At 59.9% G+C, this 14,479-nt stretch overlaps 1 protein-coding gene across 1 annotated transcript; it reads right to left on the bottom strand.

The window, feature by feature from the left end:
• Positions 1-9,527: 9,527 nt before the first annotated feature.
• Positions 9,528-12,275, bottom strand: LOC116969267 (collagen alpha-1(I) chain-like; the record flags this gene model as incomplete). Its single annotated transcript, XM_033016148.1, has 5 exons — positions 9,528-9,578; positions 9,724-9,872; positions 10,280-11,409; positions 11,530-11,984; positions 12,213-12,275. Coding segments are annotated over 5 exons (1,848 nt in total), but the record flags the coding sequence as incomplete, so codon positions are not given.
• Between the last annotated feature and the right edge of the window lie 2,204 nt (positions 12,276-14,479).

Raw genomic sequence — 14,479 nt, 5'->3', positions numbered from 1 at the left:
GGAAATCAGGCTTGTGCTTGGATCAGTGATGTGTAAGAGATGGCAGTACTGCCTATACCTAATCCATACCATGGAACCAAACTCAGAACAACAAATAAACAACACGCAGAGAGCAGTGGTTAAGGTCAGAGCAGAAAAATAACAGCCACCAAAGCCAAGAGCGTTAAATCTCTCAAAAGTTTATTTCAAAAAACAAATTGTTGCACTGAAATTCATTAATAATAGCTATTTCTTAAAAACTAATTAAAAACAAGGAATATTGAAAACTATTTACAAAAATATACATACAGAAGGTTTTCACTGACACCGCAGGCAATTTGTGTTTAACATCTGTGTCCAATATGGTGGTTCGGGGCAGTCCGTGTCTGATGAACATATTAGTTACTGGTGTTTCTAGCTAAATTAGAACGGACGAAGGAAGAGAGAGAAAAAAGAGTAGGAACTCCAGATCTTTGTATGTGAGCTTCTTTGAACACTTGCTCATAGAGAGAGATAGAGACAGAGAGAGACAGATAGAGAGAGATAGAGATAGAGAGAGATAGAGTGACAGTGAGTGAGTGAGACAGTGAGTATGAGTGTGAGTATGTTAGTGAATGAGAGTGGTGAGTGTGAGTGTGAGTAGATGAGTGAGTGAGTGAGAGTGAGCGAGTGTGAGTGAGTGAGTGAGTGAGTGAGTGAGTGAGTGAGTGAGAGCGAGTGTGAGTGAGTGAGTGAGTGAGTGAGTGAGTGAGTGAGAGAGTGTGAGCAGATGAGTGAGTTAGAGTGAGTGAGTGTGTGACTAGATGAGTGAGTGAAGAGTGAGTGAGAGAGTGAGTGTAGTGACCGTTTGGTTTAATTTTGTGTGTGATAAATTATGTAATTTGCATTTAAATGTTGTCTGCCTGTAATTATGTGGGTGGGATATATTATGTAGTTGGAGGCGTGTTTGCTGCGGGGATTCTTGGAAGACGCTTGTAGTTGTTTATTTAGTTCGGAGGAAGCATGGTGGGACGATACAGCTTTCGACCAATGGTCGGAGCTTTCCAACACCAAAGACATTTTGTAATGTTTCGGAGCCACATGCTGGAGTTTGACCAAATGTAAAATGGACTTATCAAGAAGAAGTTTGGATGAATATCTGACTGTTTTACTTTGACAATAACTAAACTATTAATCAAGAGAGTGTGTGTTGATGATTTATCTTTCTACAGCTTTGAATGTCTCGTGAAGAGATAGATAAAACAACGCTATCTCCTCACCCCGTGTCTTCTCCTAGTGACTAGAGGGAGCAGTTCCTTGAACAATATAATAATCTGCCATTATTATCGAGTCGAAAGCTACCTTACAGTCAGGAGGTGGGAGAAGAGGGACAGAAGATTGGCCTGGATCTCTGGGGGGAGATTACGCACGGAAAGTTGCAGCAGAAGAGGAACTGAAGACTGGTTCCTTGGAAGAGGAACTGAAGAAAATAGATCTCGCCAGCCAGGTTTACTCCTGCAGCCTTTCCCATTACAGGTTATCGCCACAAGGCAGTGGAGGTTTTAAATCAGAGTTTTCCCTCTCCTAGATGGACTGCCTTCCCAGGCTGACGAGCCCCATCTGCCCGAGACTCGTGGGGGCGGGAGCGTCTACCTTCCCGTTCAGGTCTATAGCACCTGCCCACTGCCCAGAATCGTGAGAATTTCCGTGCTCAACATTTGAAAGAGCTACACAACAAGGTTCTGGAATGGAAGAGGTGATTACACCACATAGTAATCCTGGAATGGAAGAGGTGATTACACCACCATAAGATAGTATTTCAAATATATCTACACAAAGATTAGGACATACATCTGGTTCTATAACCAGTTCAGCATCAAGGGCCTCTGCTCGAATGGAAGTTGAAGTTGATCTAGCTGCCCTCTCAATAGAATCGAATACCTTGGAGAAGAAACATGAGATTGAGCGACGAGAAGAATAGCTGAGAGAAGAGATGATGCGACAAGAAGAAGAGATGACGTGACGAAAAGGACACCTTGAACTAGCCACAACATTTTTTTTAAAATGGCGGCGGCGCGGGCACCGTGTCTCCCAAGAATGGGAAATATAGCGACAATTCCGCTACATGTTTCAAGGCTGCTCACCCGGAGCAGTCTTGTATCCATTTTGTACAGCCGACAGGAACTTCTGGTCTTCGGATCCTGCGGCTGCAACAACTTTCTGGGCGATCTCCGTCTTCCTCCTGAGCTTGTCAGAGCAACTGAGCACCCAATTAAAGTTGAATCTGAATCTGAAAGTTGGCAGTTGCCAAATCGATGAAGGAGATAATGAAAAGTGAGGGTTTGTAGATTAACCCTTATTGCCATTTTTCAGAATGATCTGCGTTGGAATGGTCAGACTCATCATGCAACGCTGAAAGTAACAGGTGTCCTAAATTTTCTGAGGTGCAACTTTCATCATTGTTCAACATCGGTCAAGGAGAAGCTATACTTCACCCTCGTTAGACCTCATTTGGACTACGCAGTTGCAGCATGGGACCCATACACAAATACAAACATTTCATCCATCGAACGTGTCCAAAGACAGGCAGCTCGATTTGTTACTAACACCTATGAGAGAAAAGCGTGTGGCACCAAACTTCTGAATTGTCTGGGGTGGAGCCCTCTACATGACAGACGTGAAGTTCACTGTTTGACCTGTTTTTACAAAATGTTAAATGGTCAGCTCGACATAGATTACAAGACCTACACCAAACCAAACCAATTAGGAGCAGACGAGGGCATTCGATCCAATTTGTGATTCCAGCTACAAAGACAGATGTGTACAGCAATTCGTTCTCCCCCGCACAATTAAAGCATGGAATCTCCACCCAACTATAGTTACCCAACCAGATGCAACTACATTTAAAGTAGCTCTTTCTTCCCAATAACCATTTCTGTTGCATGTTGGAGGGTTATTTCGGCAGTGAGATGCCCCCCCCCCCCTCCCCCCATGGACAATATCAACGCACTTGCTGTGAAGAGATGTCGGGATAACTGCCTTATGTCCATTCATTATAATGCCGTCTTGAATGACCAGTTCATCGCGGACAGGGTAGAATGGGTGGACAGCCTGAGGCAGGTGGTGCTGATTGTCTGGCCAGCCACAGTGGGCGACAGTGGCCAGCGATTGTAGCGTTTCGTCTGCAGTTGTTTTTGCCACTAGGATGTCTAAGTCCGCAGATGGATGGCAAGAGACCATCAGATCCGTGTACCCCTCATGCTCATCATCAGACAGGTTGGGTGAGGTGCCCATGAGAGGGTGTCAGCTAAGTGCATGTCCTAACCGCGTTTGTAGGTTAGTCTGATGCCATATCTCATTAGTTCCATCATCATGTGTTGTAAACTCACAGGTGCCGTGTGGATCAGTTTACTGAGGATACTGACCAGGGGCTGGTGATTGGTTTCAACCGTGATCGGGTCGCCAGAGATGAAGTCCTTGATCATTCAGCTCAGCGTGCGGGTGCTGGTGCAGGTGCTGGTGCAGGTGCTGGTGCCAGGACCAGTGTGTATGATTGTGGGCCAGTTGTCACAGCGGGGCTGACAGCTCGCTGAAGTTTGTGATGAATTTTCCCAGGTAGTTTACCGTGCCTAGAGCCATCACATCCCACCCGTTGGAGCTGGCATTTTGTTGATGGCAATGGTTTTAGATGAGTCTGGCCTGAGTCTGTTGTTGGTGAACATGTGGCCCACATAAGTCACTTCCTCGACCCGTAACCTGCTGTTATGTTTGAGATTGACGTATCTGGCACGATCCAGGACTTGTTTCAGGTTTGAGTCATGTTCTTGTGCGTAGCGCCCGGCGATCAGGATGTCATCCATGATTATGGTGCATGGGTAGCCAGTAAATAGTTGTTCCATAGTACATTGGAAAACTTCACTGGCCAAATTGATGCCAAAAGGCATTCATAAGAATCGGTAGCGTCCATAGGGCGTTGCGAATGTGGTTAACATGGTGGATGCCTGATCTAGCGGTATGTGTCAAAATGCATCTAGAAAACTGTGGCTTTACCCAGGCTGGCTGCGACCTCTTCCACCGTCCACATCGGCTGGTGTGGCCATTTGATGGCAGTGTTTAAGTCTTTAGGGTTAATACAAATCCTTATTTTGTCTTTGTTCTATTTGACTGCTGCGACCATGGTAGAGACCCAGGAGGAAGGGTCATTGACAGGGGCTATCACACCCAGTGTTTCCATTCTGTCAAGTTCAGCTTTGACGTGGTCCCTCATTGTGTGCGGGATTCGGTGAGGAGAACGAACAACAGGTATAACCTCCTTGTCGGTTACAATGGTGTATTCTGTGGAAAGCTTGTCCAGCTGGTTATCACAAATGTCGTTGTATTATTCGAGTAGTTGTTGGGTGGGACTTTGAGAGGTAAACAGCTGGAACACAGCTTTGCCGAAGGAGACTAAGTTCATATCGCGGCTTGCATCAATGCCCAGAAGGAGCGGCACTTCCCCTTCTTACAAGAAGTCAAGAAGAGAGTTTATTGTCATAGAAACATAGAAAATAGATGCAGGAGTTGCCCATTCGGCCCTTCGAGCCTACACTGCCATTCAATGTGATCATGGGCAGACCCAGATAGGTCAATGAAATACTTGCTTGCTGCAGTGCAACAGAATATTGTAGGCAGGAATGCAGATCAGATCAGGGTGTCCATATACCATAGAATATATATTATATACACACATAAATAAACAGATAAAATGCAATAGGCTGTTATAGTTCACAGTTTGTTTGAAGTTGTGTTTAATAGTCTGATAGATGTGGGGAAGCTGTTCCTGAACCTGGATGTTGCAGATTTCAGGCTCCTGTACCTTCTACCTGATGGCAGTGGGGAGATGAGTGTGTGGCCAGGATGGTGTGGGGTCCTTGATGATGCTGGCAGCCTTCTTGATAATTGCATTAGTGTTCTCGGACCAGGAAAGATCTTCAGAGTAGTGCACGCCCAGGAATTTAAAGCTCTTGACCCTTTTAACCATCGACCCGTTGATATAAATGAGACTGTGGGTCCCCATCCTACTCCTTGGAGACCAAAACTGTACGCAATACTCCAGGTGTGGCCTCAACAAGACCCTGTACAACTGCAGTAGAACCTCCCTGCTCCTATACTCAAATCCGTTTGCTACTCAGGATGGTATGAAGTTGACTTGCTCAGTACCCTGACCTCAGCCATGGTCATTCAAAAACTGACTCGCTACTTCTCTGTCCACGGAGCCCCCCTAAAGCTGCTCTCAGACAATGGAACTCAATTCTCCAGTCAGCTCTTCAGGGATTTGGTGAAACGCTGGGACTTTCACCTCACCATCAGCAGCCCCGATTACCCGCAGTCCAACGGCCTGGCCGTGCGTGCGGTAAGAAGTGCAAACTAACTAATGGAACGCTCACACAGGGTTGTCTCTGATGTCTATCTCGACTTACTCAATCAACGGGACATTGTCCGTGACCCTCTCCTGGGATCTTCGGCCGAATGACTCATGTCACAGTGAACCCGCTCCACCCTGCCTATGGCCAAGCAACTACTAGAACCGTCAGTGATCCAATCCTAGCTCCAACGCCGCCGCGAGATAGAAAGAATATATTGATACAAAACCAGCTCTCGGCTTCAACCGCTCAACAAGGGACAGGTTGTCTGTTTACAGTCACTCCAAGGTTACCATCGCATTGGCGTCATTATGGGGTCAACCGCAGAGCCATGCTCGCACCTGGTCAATATTGACAACAGCGTCTATCAGCGAACCCGCCAACAGCTACTCCCATTTAATAGAAACATAGACAATAGGCGCAGGAGTTGGCCATTCGGCCCTTCGAGCCTGACCGATATTCAATATGATCATGGCTGATCATCCAACTCAGTATCCCATCCCTGCCTTCTCTCCATACCCCCTGATCCCTTTAGCCACAAGGGCCACATCTAACTCCCTCTTAAATATAGCCAATCAACTGGCCTCAACTACCTTCAGTGGTAGAGAATTCAGGAGATTAAGCACTCTCTGTGTGAAAAATGTTTTTCTCATCTCGGTTCTAAAAGATTTCCCCCTTATCCTTAAACTGTGACCCTTGTTCTGGACTTCCCCAACATTTGGAACAATCTTCCTGCATCTAGTCTGTCCAACCCCTTTGCAAAATCCAAGGTCGGCAAAAATGCTGGAGTAACTTAGCGGGTGAGGCAGCATCTATGGAGCAAAGGAAACAGGCGACATTTTGGGTCGTGACCCTTCTTCAGGCTGATGTGGGGGTGGAGGGAGTGGGTAGATGAAAGGAAGATTCCGGTGAGCTGGAGTGGTTTGGCGGTCTCGTTGAGGCGGCGAAGTTTGGCAGTCTAAGTGAGGCGGTATGGTCCGGTGTGGCGGTGAGGTTTGGTGGTCACCTCGAGGCAGCGAGGCCCAGTGAGGCAGAAAGGTTCGGCAGTCCCGGTGATGCGGCAAAGTCCGGTCGTGCGGCAAAGAAGTTTGGCGGTGAGGCAGAGAGGTCCGGTTGTCCCATAGAGCTGGCAAGGCCCAGTGAGGCGGCGAGGCCCGGTAAGGAGGCGAGGCCCAGTGAGGCGAGGTCCGGTGAGGAGGCGAGGCCCGGTGAGGAGGCGAGGCCCGGCGAGGAGGCGAGGCCCGGCGAGGCCCGGTGAGGAGGCGAGGCCCGGCGAGGAGGCAAGGCCCGGCGAGGAGGCAAGGCCCGGTGAGGAGGCGGGGCCCGGCGAGGAGGCAAGGCCCGGTGAGGAGGCGGGGCCCGGTGAGGAGGCGGGGCCCGGCGAGGAGGCAAGGCCTGTTGTGGAGGCGGGGCCCGGCGAGGAGGCGGGGCCCGGTGAGGAGGCGGGGCCCGGCGAGGAGGCAAGGCCCGGCGAGGAGGCAAGGCCTGGTGAGGAGGCGGGGCCCGGCGATGAGGCAAGGCCCGGCGAGGAGGCGAGGCCCGGTGAGGAGGCAAGGCCCGGCGAGGAGGCAAGGCCTGGTGAGGAGGCGGGGCCCGGCGAGGAGGCGAGGTCTGGCGAGGGCGAGGAGGCAAGGCCCGGCGAGGAGGCAAGGCCTGGTGAGGAGGCAAGGCCCGGCGAGGAGGCAAGGCCCGGCGAGGAGGCAAGGCCCGGCGAGGAGGCAAGGCCCGGCGAGGAGGCAAGGCCCGGCGAGGAGGCAAGGCCTGGTGAGGAGGCGGGGCCCGGCGATGAGGCAAGGCCCGGTCCGGTGAGGAGGCGAGGTCCGGCAATGAGGCGAGGTCTGGTCCGGTGAGGTCCGGTCCGGTCCGGGGCCCGGCAAGGAGCGGCGAGGAGGCGGGGCCCGGCGAGGAGGCGAGGCCCGGTGAGGAGGCGGGGCCTGGTGAGGAGGCGGGGCCCGGCGAGGAGGCGGTGCCCGGCGAGGAGGCAAGGCCCGGTGAGGAAGCAAGGCCCGGCGAGGAGGCAAGGCCCGGCGAGGAGGCAAGGCCCGGCGAGGAGGCAAGGCCTGGTGAGGAGGCGGGGCCCGGCGAGGAGTCGGGGCCCGGTGAGGAGGCGGGGCCCGGCAGGAGGCGGGGCCCGGCGAGGAGGCAAGGCCTGGTGAGGAGGCGGGGCCCGGCGAGGAGGCGGGGCCCGGCGAGGAGGTGAGGTCCGGTCCGGTGAGGAGGCGAGGTCCGGCAATGAGGCGAGGTCCGGTCCGGTGAGGAGGCGGGGGCCGGCGAGGAGGCGGGGCCCGGCGAGGGCGAGGAGGAAAGGCCTGGTGAGGAGGCGGGGCCCGGCGAGGAGGCGAGGTCCGGTGAGGAGGCGGGGCCCGGTGAGGAGGCAAGGCCCGGTGAGGAGGCGAGGCCCGGTGAGGTGGCGAGGCCCGGTGAGGAGGCTGGGGCCCGGCGAGGAAGCGAGGTCCGGTCCGGTGAGGAGGCAAGGCCCGGCGAGGAGGCAAGGCCCAGCGAGGAGGCGAGGCCCGGCGAGGAGGCGGGGCCCGGTGAGGAGGCGAGGCCTGGTGAGGAGGCGAGGCCCGGCGAGGAGGCAAGGCCCGGTGAGGAGGCGGGGCCCGGCGAGGAGGCAAGGCCCAGCGAGGAGGCGCGGCCCGGCGAGGAGGCGGGGCCCGGTGAGGAGGCGAGGCCCGGTGAGGAGGCGAGGCCCGGCGAGGAGGCAAGGCCCGGCGAGGAGGCAAGGCCCGGTGAGGAGGCGGGGCCCGGCGAGGAGGCAAGGCCTGGTGAGGAGGCGGGGCCCGGCGAGGAGGCAAGGCCCGGCGATGAGGCAAGGCCCGGCGAGGAGGCAAGGCCCGGTGAGGAGGCGGGGCCCGGCGAGGAGGCAAGGCCTGGCGAGGAGGCGGGGCCCGGCGAGGAGGCGGGGCCCGGCGAGGAGGCAAGGCCCGGCGAGGAGGCAAGGCCTGGTGAGGAGGCGGGGCCCGGCGATGAGGCAAGGCCCGGCGAGGAGGCGAGGCCCGGTGAGGAGGCAAGGCCCGGCGAGGAGGCAAGGCCCGGCGAGGAGGCAAGGCCTGGTGAGGAGGCGGGGCCCGGCGATGAGGCAAGGCCCGGTCCGGTGAGGTCCGGTCCGGTCCGGGGCCCGGCGAGGAGGCGAGGCGCGGCGAGGAGGCGGGGCCCGGCGAGGAGGCAAGGCCCGGCGAGGTGGCAAGGCCTGGTGAGGAGGCGGGGCCCGGCGAGGAGGCGGTGCCCGGCGAGGAGGCGGGGCCCGGCGAGGAGGCAAGGCCCGGCGATGAGGCGAGGCCCGGCGAGGAGCCGAAGCCCGGGGAGGAGGCGAGGCCCGGCGAGGAGGCGAGGCCCGGCGAGGAGGCGAGGCCCGGCGAGGAGGCAAGGCCCGGCGAGGAGGCGGGGCCCGGCGAGGAGGCAAGGCCTGGCGAGGAGGCGGGGCCCGGCGAGGAGGCGAGGCCCGGCGAGGAGGCAGGCCCGGTGAGGAGGCGGGGCCCGGTGAGGAGGCGGGCCCGGCGAGGAGGCGAGGTACGGCGAGGAGGCGGGGCCCGGCGAGGAGGCGGGCCCGGCGAGGAGGCAAGGCCCGGCGAGGAGGCAAGGCCCGGCGAGGAGGCAAGGCCCGGCGAGGAGGCGGTGCCCGGCGAGGAGGCAAGGCCCGGCGAGGAGGCAAGGCCCGGCGAGGAGGCAAGGCCCGGCGAGGAGGCGGGGCCCGGCGAGGAGGCAAGGCCTGGTGAGGAGGCGGGGCCCGGCGATGAGGCGAGGCCCGGCGAGGAGTCGGGGCCCGGTGAGGAGGCGAGGCCCGGGGAGGAGGCAAGGCCCGGCGAGGAGGCAAGGCCTGGCGAGGAGGCGGGGCCCGGCGATGAGGCGAGGCCCGGCGAGGAGGCGAGGCCCGGCCCGGCGAGGAGGCAAGGCCCGGCGAGGAGGCAAGGCCCGGCGAGGAGGCAAGGCCCGGCGAGGAGGCAAGGCCTGGTGAGGAGGCGGGGCCCGGCGATGAGGCAAGGCCCGGTCCGGTGAGGAGGCGAGGTCCGGCAATGAGGCGAGGTCTGGTCCGGTGAGGTCCGGTCCGGTCCGGGGCCCGGCGAGGAGCGGCGAGGCGCGGCGAGGAGGAGGGGCCCGGCGAGGAGGCAAGGCCCGGCGATGAGGCAAGGCCCGGCGAGGAGGCAAGGCCCGGGGAGGAGGCGAGGCCCGGCGAGGAGGCGAGGCCCGGCGAGGAGCCGAGGCCCGGCGAGGAGGCGGGGCCCGGCGAGGAGGCAAGGCCCGGCGAGGAGGCGGGGCCCGGCGAGGAGGCAAGGCCCGGCGAGGAGGCGGGGCCCGGCGAGGAGGCAACGCCCGGTGAGGAGGTGGGGCCCGGCGAGGAGGCAAGGCCCGGTGAGGAGGCGGGGCCCGGCGAGGAGGCAAGGCCCGGCGATGAGGCAAGGCCCAGTGAGGAGGCGGGGCACGGCGAGGAGGCAAGGCCCGGTGAGGAGGCGGGGCCCGGTGAGGAGGCGGGGCCCGGTGAGGAGGCGGGGCCCGGCGAGGAGGCAAGGCCTGGTGAGGAGGCGGGGCCCGGTGAGGAGGCGGGGCCCGGCGATGAGGCAAGGCCCGGCGAGGAGGCAAGGCCCGGCGAGGAGGCAAGGCCCGGCGAGGAGGCAAGGCCCGGCGAGGAGGCAAGGCCTGGTGAGGAGGCGGGGTCCGGCGATGAGGCAAGGCCCGGTCCGGTGAGGAGGCGAGGTCCGGCAATGAGGCGAGGTCCGGTCCGGTGAGGTCCGGTCCGGGGCCCGGCGAGGCGACGAGCGGCGAGGAGGCGGGGCCCGGCGAGGAGGCAAGGCCCGGCGAGGAGGCAAGGCCTGGTGAGGAGGCGGGGCCCGGCGAGGAGGCGGTGCCCGGCGAGGAGGCAAGGCCCGGTGAGGAGGCAAGGCCCGGCGAGGAGGCAAGGCCTGGTGAGGAGGCGGGGCCCGGCGAGGAGGCAAGGCCTGGTGAGAATTCGGGGCCCGGTGAGGAGGCGGGGCCCGGCGAGGAGGCGAGGTCCGGTCCGGTGAGGAGGCGGGGCCCGGCGAGGAGGCGGGGCCTGGTGAGGAGGCGGGGCCAGGCGATGAGGCAAGGCCCGGTCCGGTGAGGAGGCGAGGTCCGGCAATGAGGCGAGGTCTGGTCCGGTGAGGTCCGGTCCGGTCCGGGCCCGCGATAGCGGCGAGCGCGTCGAGAGCGGCGGGAGGCGGGGCCCGGCGAGGAGGCAAGGCCCGGCCGAGGAGGCAGGCCTGGTGAGGAGGCGGGGCCCGGCGAGGGGGCGGGGCCCGGCGAGGATGCAAGGCCCTGCGGGATGCAAGGCCCCACTAGGAGGCAAGCCCTGGTGAGGAGGCGGGCCCGGCGAGAGTCGGGGCCCGTGAGGAGGCGGGCCCATCTAGGAGGCGGGGCCCGGCGAGGAGGCAAGGCCCGGTGAGAGCTGGCCCGGCGAGGGAGGCACCGGTCCGGTGAGGAGGCGAGGTCCGGCAATGAGGCGAGGTCCGGTGAGGAGGTTGGGCCCGGCGAGGGCGAGAAGGCAAGGCCCGGCGAGGAGGCAAGGCCTGGTGAGGAGGCGGGGCCCGGTGAGGAGGCGGGGCCCGGTGAGGAGGCGGGGCCCGGAGAGGAGTCAAGGCCCGGCGAGGAGGCAAGGCCCGGCGAGGAGGCAAGGCCTTGTGAGGAGGCGGGGCCCGTCGATGAGGCAGGGCCCGGCGAGAGGCGAGGCCCGCGAGGAAGGCAAGGCCCGCGAGAGGCAAGGCCTGGTGAGGAGTCGGGGCCCGGCGGGAGGCGAGGTCCGGCGATGGCGAGGAGGCGGGCCCGGCGAGGAGCAAGGCCCGGCGAGGAGCAAGGCCCGGCGAGGAGGCAAGGCCCGGCGAGGATGCAAGGCCCGGGAGGAGGCATGCCCCGGGAGGCCAGGCCTGGTGAGGAGGCGGGGCCGGCGATGAGGCAAGGCCTGTCCGGTGAGGAGCGAGGTCTGGCAATGAGGCTAGGTCCGGTCCGGGGAGGTCCGGTCCGGGCCCGGCGAGGCGACGAGCGGCGAGGAGGCGGGGCCCGGCGAGGAGGCAAGGCCAGGCGAGGAGGCACAGGCCTGGTGAGAGGCGGGGCCCGCGAGGAGCATGCCTGGTGAGGAGGCGGGGCCCGCGAGGAGGCAAGGCCCGGCGAGGAGGCGGGGCCCGGCGATGAGGCAAGGCCTCGTCCGAGTCAAGGCCTGGTTGAGGAGGCGGGGCCCGGCGAGGTGGCGAGGTCCGGCGAGGGCGAGGAGGCAAGGCCCGGCGAGGAGGCAGCCCGCGCGAGGCAAGGCCCTGCGAGGAGGCAAGGTCCCGGCGAGGAGAAGGCCCCGCGAGTAGGCAAGGCCCGGCGAGCGAAGGCCTGGGTGATGAGGCGGGGTCCGGCGATGAGCAAGGCCCGTTCCGGTGAGGAGCGAGGCCGGGCAATGAGGCCAGTGGTCCGTCCGGTGCAATCGGGTCCGGGCCCGGGTGCAGGCTGTCGAGCGGCGAGGAGGGGGCCCGGCGAGGAGGCAAGGCCCGGCGGGGAGGAGGCAGGCTGTGAGGAGGCGGGGCCCGCGAGGGAGGCGGCAAGGCCTGGTGAGGAGGCGGGGCCCTCGATGAGGCAAGCCCGGCGAGGAGTGCGGGGCCGGCGATGAGGCAAGGCCCGGCGAGGAGGCTAAGGCTGGTGAGGAGGCGGGGCCCGGCGATAGGCAAGGCCCGCGAGGCGCGGGGCCCGGCGATGATGCAAGGCCCGGCGAGGAGGCAAGGCCTGGTGAGGATGCGGGGCCCGGCGATGAGGCAAGCCCGGCGAGGAGGCGGGCCCGGCGAGGAGGCTTGCCTGGTGAGGAGGCGAGGCCCGGTGAGGAGGCGGGGCCCGGCGAGGAGGCGAGGCCCGGCGAGGAGGCGGGGCCCGGCGAGGAGGCGGGGCCCGGCGAGGAGGCGGGGCCCGGCGAGGAGGCGGGGCCCGGCGAGGAGGCAAGGCCCGGCGAGGAGGCGAGGCCCGGCGAGGAGGCGGGGCCCGGCGAGGAGGCGGGGCCCGGCGAGGAGGCTTGGCCCAGCGAGGAGGCGAGGCCCACCGAGGAGGCGAGTGAGAGTAGGTGACGGGTGACTGACGGGTGATTGACGGTTGCGTAACGGGTGGAAACGAGTGAGTGACGGGTGCGTGACGGGTGATTGAGAGTGACGAGTGGTTGACGAGTGAGTGACGGGTGATTGGGGAGTGAGTGACGGGTGATGATGGTTGGTGTTGGGTGAGAGTGGGTGAGATCGAGTGAGATGGAGTGAGATGGAGTGGGTGAGTGAGAGAGTTGGTAATATAGTGGGATAGTGAGTGGGTGAGTGTGTATGTGTGTGTTAGAATTATGCAGAACATACCAACAATATCCCAGAAAAGAGAGAAAAGTTATAAATGCCACCTTCCAGATAGTTGCGACTGCCCCTCCATGACACAGATCACAATGTCGACACCAAATAACCGTTCTATACAAAGCTGACCAGAATGTTGACACCATTTGACACCACATTTACACACCACAGTTGGCCGATCCGTTTCCGAGTTGACTGCAGTTGTCCTTTTTCTTCAGAACAAAATGAACTTTGGCAACGGGGCCCACCGCATAGTATATGTTGGCGTCGTCAGGAATGACCACCGCTGGGGACAGAAAAGAAAATAAACAATCAGTACATTTCCAAACGTAGACTGGGCGACCGTTTCACTGAACATGAGGCCTACGAGGCCCACGTGACCGCCCGTCTAACAAACATTTCAATGGTCCTTTGTTGTCACGTGTACCGAGGTACAGTGACATTTGGTTTATTATATAGTCACACCAAAAAAGCACCAAGATACAAAACTACTTTAAAATTAAACATATACAGCCACACAGCGGCTTGTGAGAATCCCCAGGCCACACAGCATAAGCGGAGATCCACAGCCATCAGTTTAATGTTCGGGCCACACACACGCTCCTTCACCATGATGTGACCAGAGTTGTACGGACCGCTACCACACTCTCTCTGCCGTCCCTGTCCACACGAACAGTCAGAAAGCTGCCCAGACTCCGGGATGTTCACATGGCGCCATGACCCCGTAAACACCGAGATCACTGCACACACCGCAGTCCCTCCGAGTCCTCACCAGTGCAGGCAGCACCACCATCTTGTTGGTTTCAGCAACCTCACATTCCCCACTGTGGTAGAAGGCATATAACTTATACCTTCATCCCTGCTTTGAACACCCCTTCAGAATTAAAGGATGTTCTGTTAGGAAGGAGCTGAGGAGACATTTCTTTAGTCAGAGGGTGGTGAATCTGTGGAATTCTTTGCCACTGAAGGCTGTTGAGGCCAAGTCAATGAACAAGGCAGAGATAGACTCTTGATTAGTTCAGGTGTCAGGGGTTATGGGGAAAGGCAGAGGAATGGGGTTAGGAGGGAGAGGTAGACCAACCATGATTGAATGGCGGGGTATGATTTGATGGGCCGAATGGTCTTATCCTACTATTCCTGACCCACACTGAGCTTTCTCGCCTGGGTCTCCTACACTGCCAGAGTGAGGCCAAACACAAGATGGAGGTACAGCACCTCATATTTCACTTGGGCAACTTGTACATAGCTTCATGTTAGTTACAGTTTAGTTCATTGTCACATGTACCGAGGCACAGCATCAAGCTTTTTGTTGCATGCTAACGAGATAGCAGAAATACAATACATGATGATCCATTTACAGTGTATAGATACACGATAAGGGAATAATGTCCGTGCAAGGTAAAGCAAGCAAAGTCCGATCAAGGATTGACCGAGGGTCACCAATGAGGTAGATAGTTCAGGATTGCTCTATGAACATTGAATAGTCTAATTTTAACTAACTTCATCTTGCACCCACTCCCCCTCCACCCTTGCCCCCCCCCCCCCTGCTCCTCCCTAGTCATTTCACCACAGTTCTTCATATTGTTCGTCTTGAGATCACACCTTCAACTAGCCAACAATGGACTACCAGGCACCGCCCCATCCGAGCTCATTTGTGGCCGACCCTGATGGCTCCTGATTTTCTCACCTCCAGCTCTTCACCTCGTCCTTCCCCCCACCCTACCTACATTCAGTCTGAAGAAGGGTCCCGGCCCGAAATGTTCCCCTTCCATTTTCTCCAGAGATGTTGCCTGACCCGCTGGATTA

The sequence above is a fragment of the Amblyraja radiata genome, unplaced genomic scaffold (assembly GCF_010909765.2).
Source record: "Amblyraja radiata isolate CabotCenter1 unplaced genomic scaffold, sAmbRad1.1.pri S137, whole genome shotgun sequence".
NCBI classification, from domain to species: Eukaryota; Metazoa; Chordata; class Chondrichthyes; order Rajiformes; family Rajidae; genus Amblyraja; species Amblyraja radiata.
Note: the sequence above shows the minus strand (reverse complement) of the source record. Positions and strands in the feature narration are given on the sequence as shown.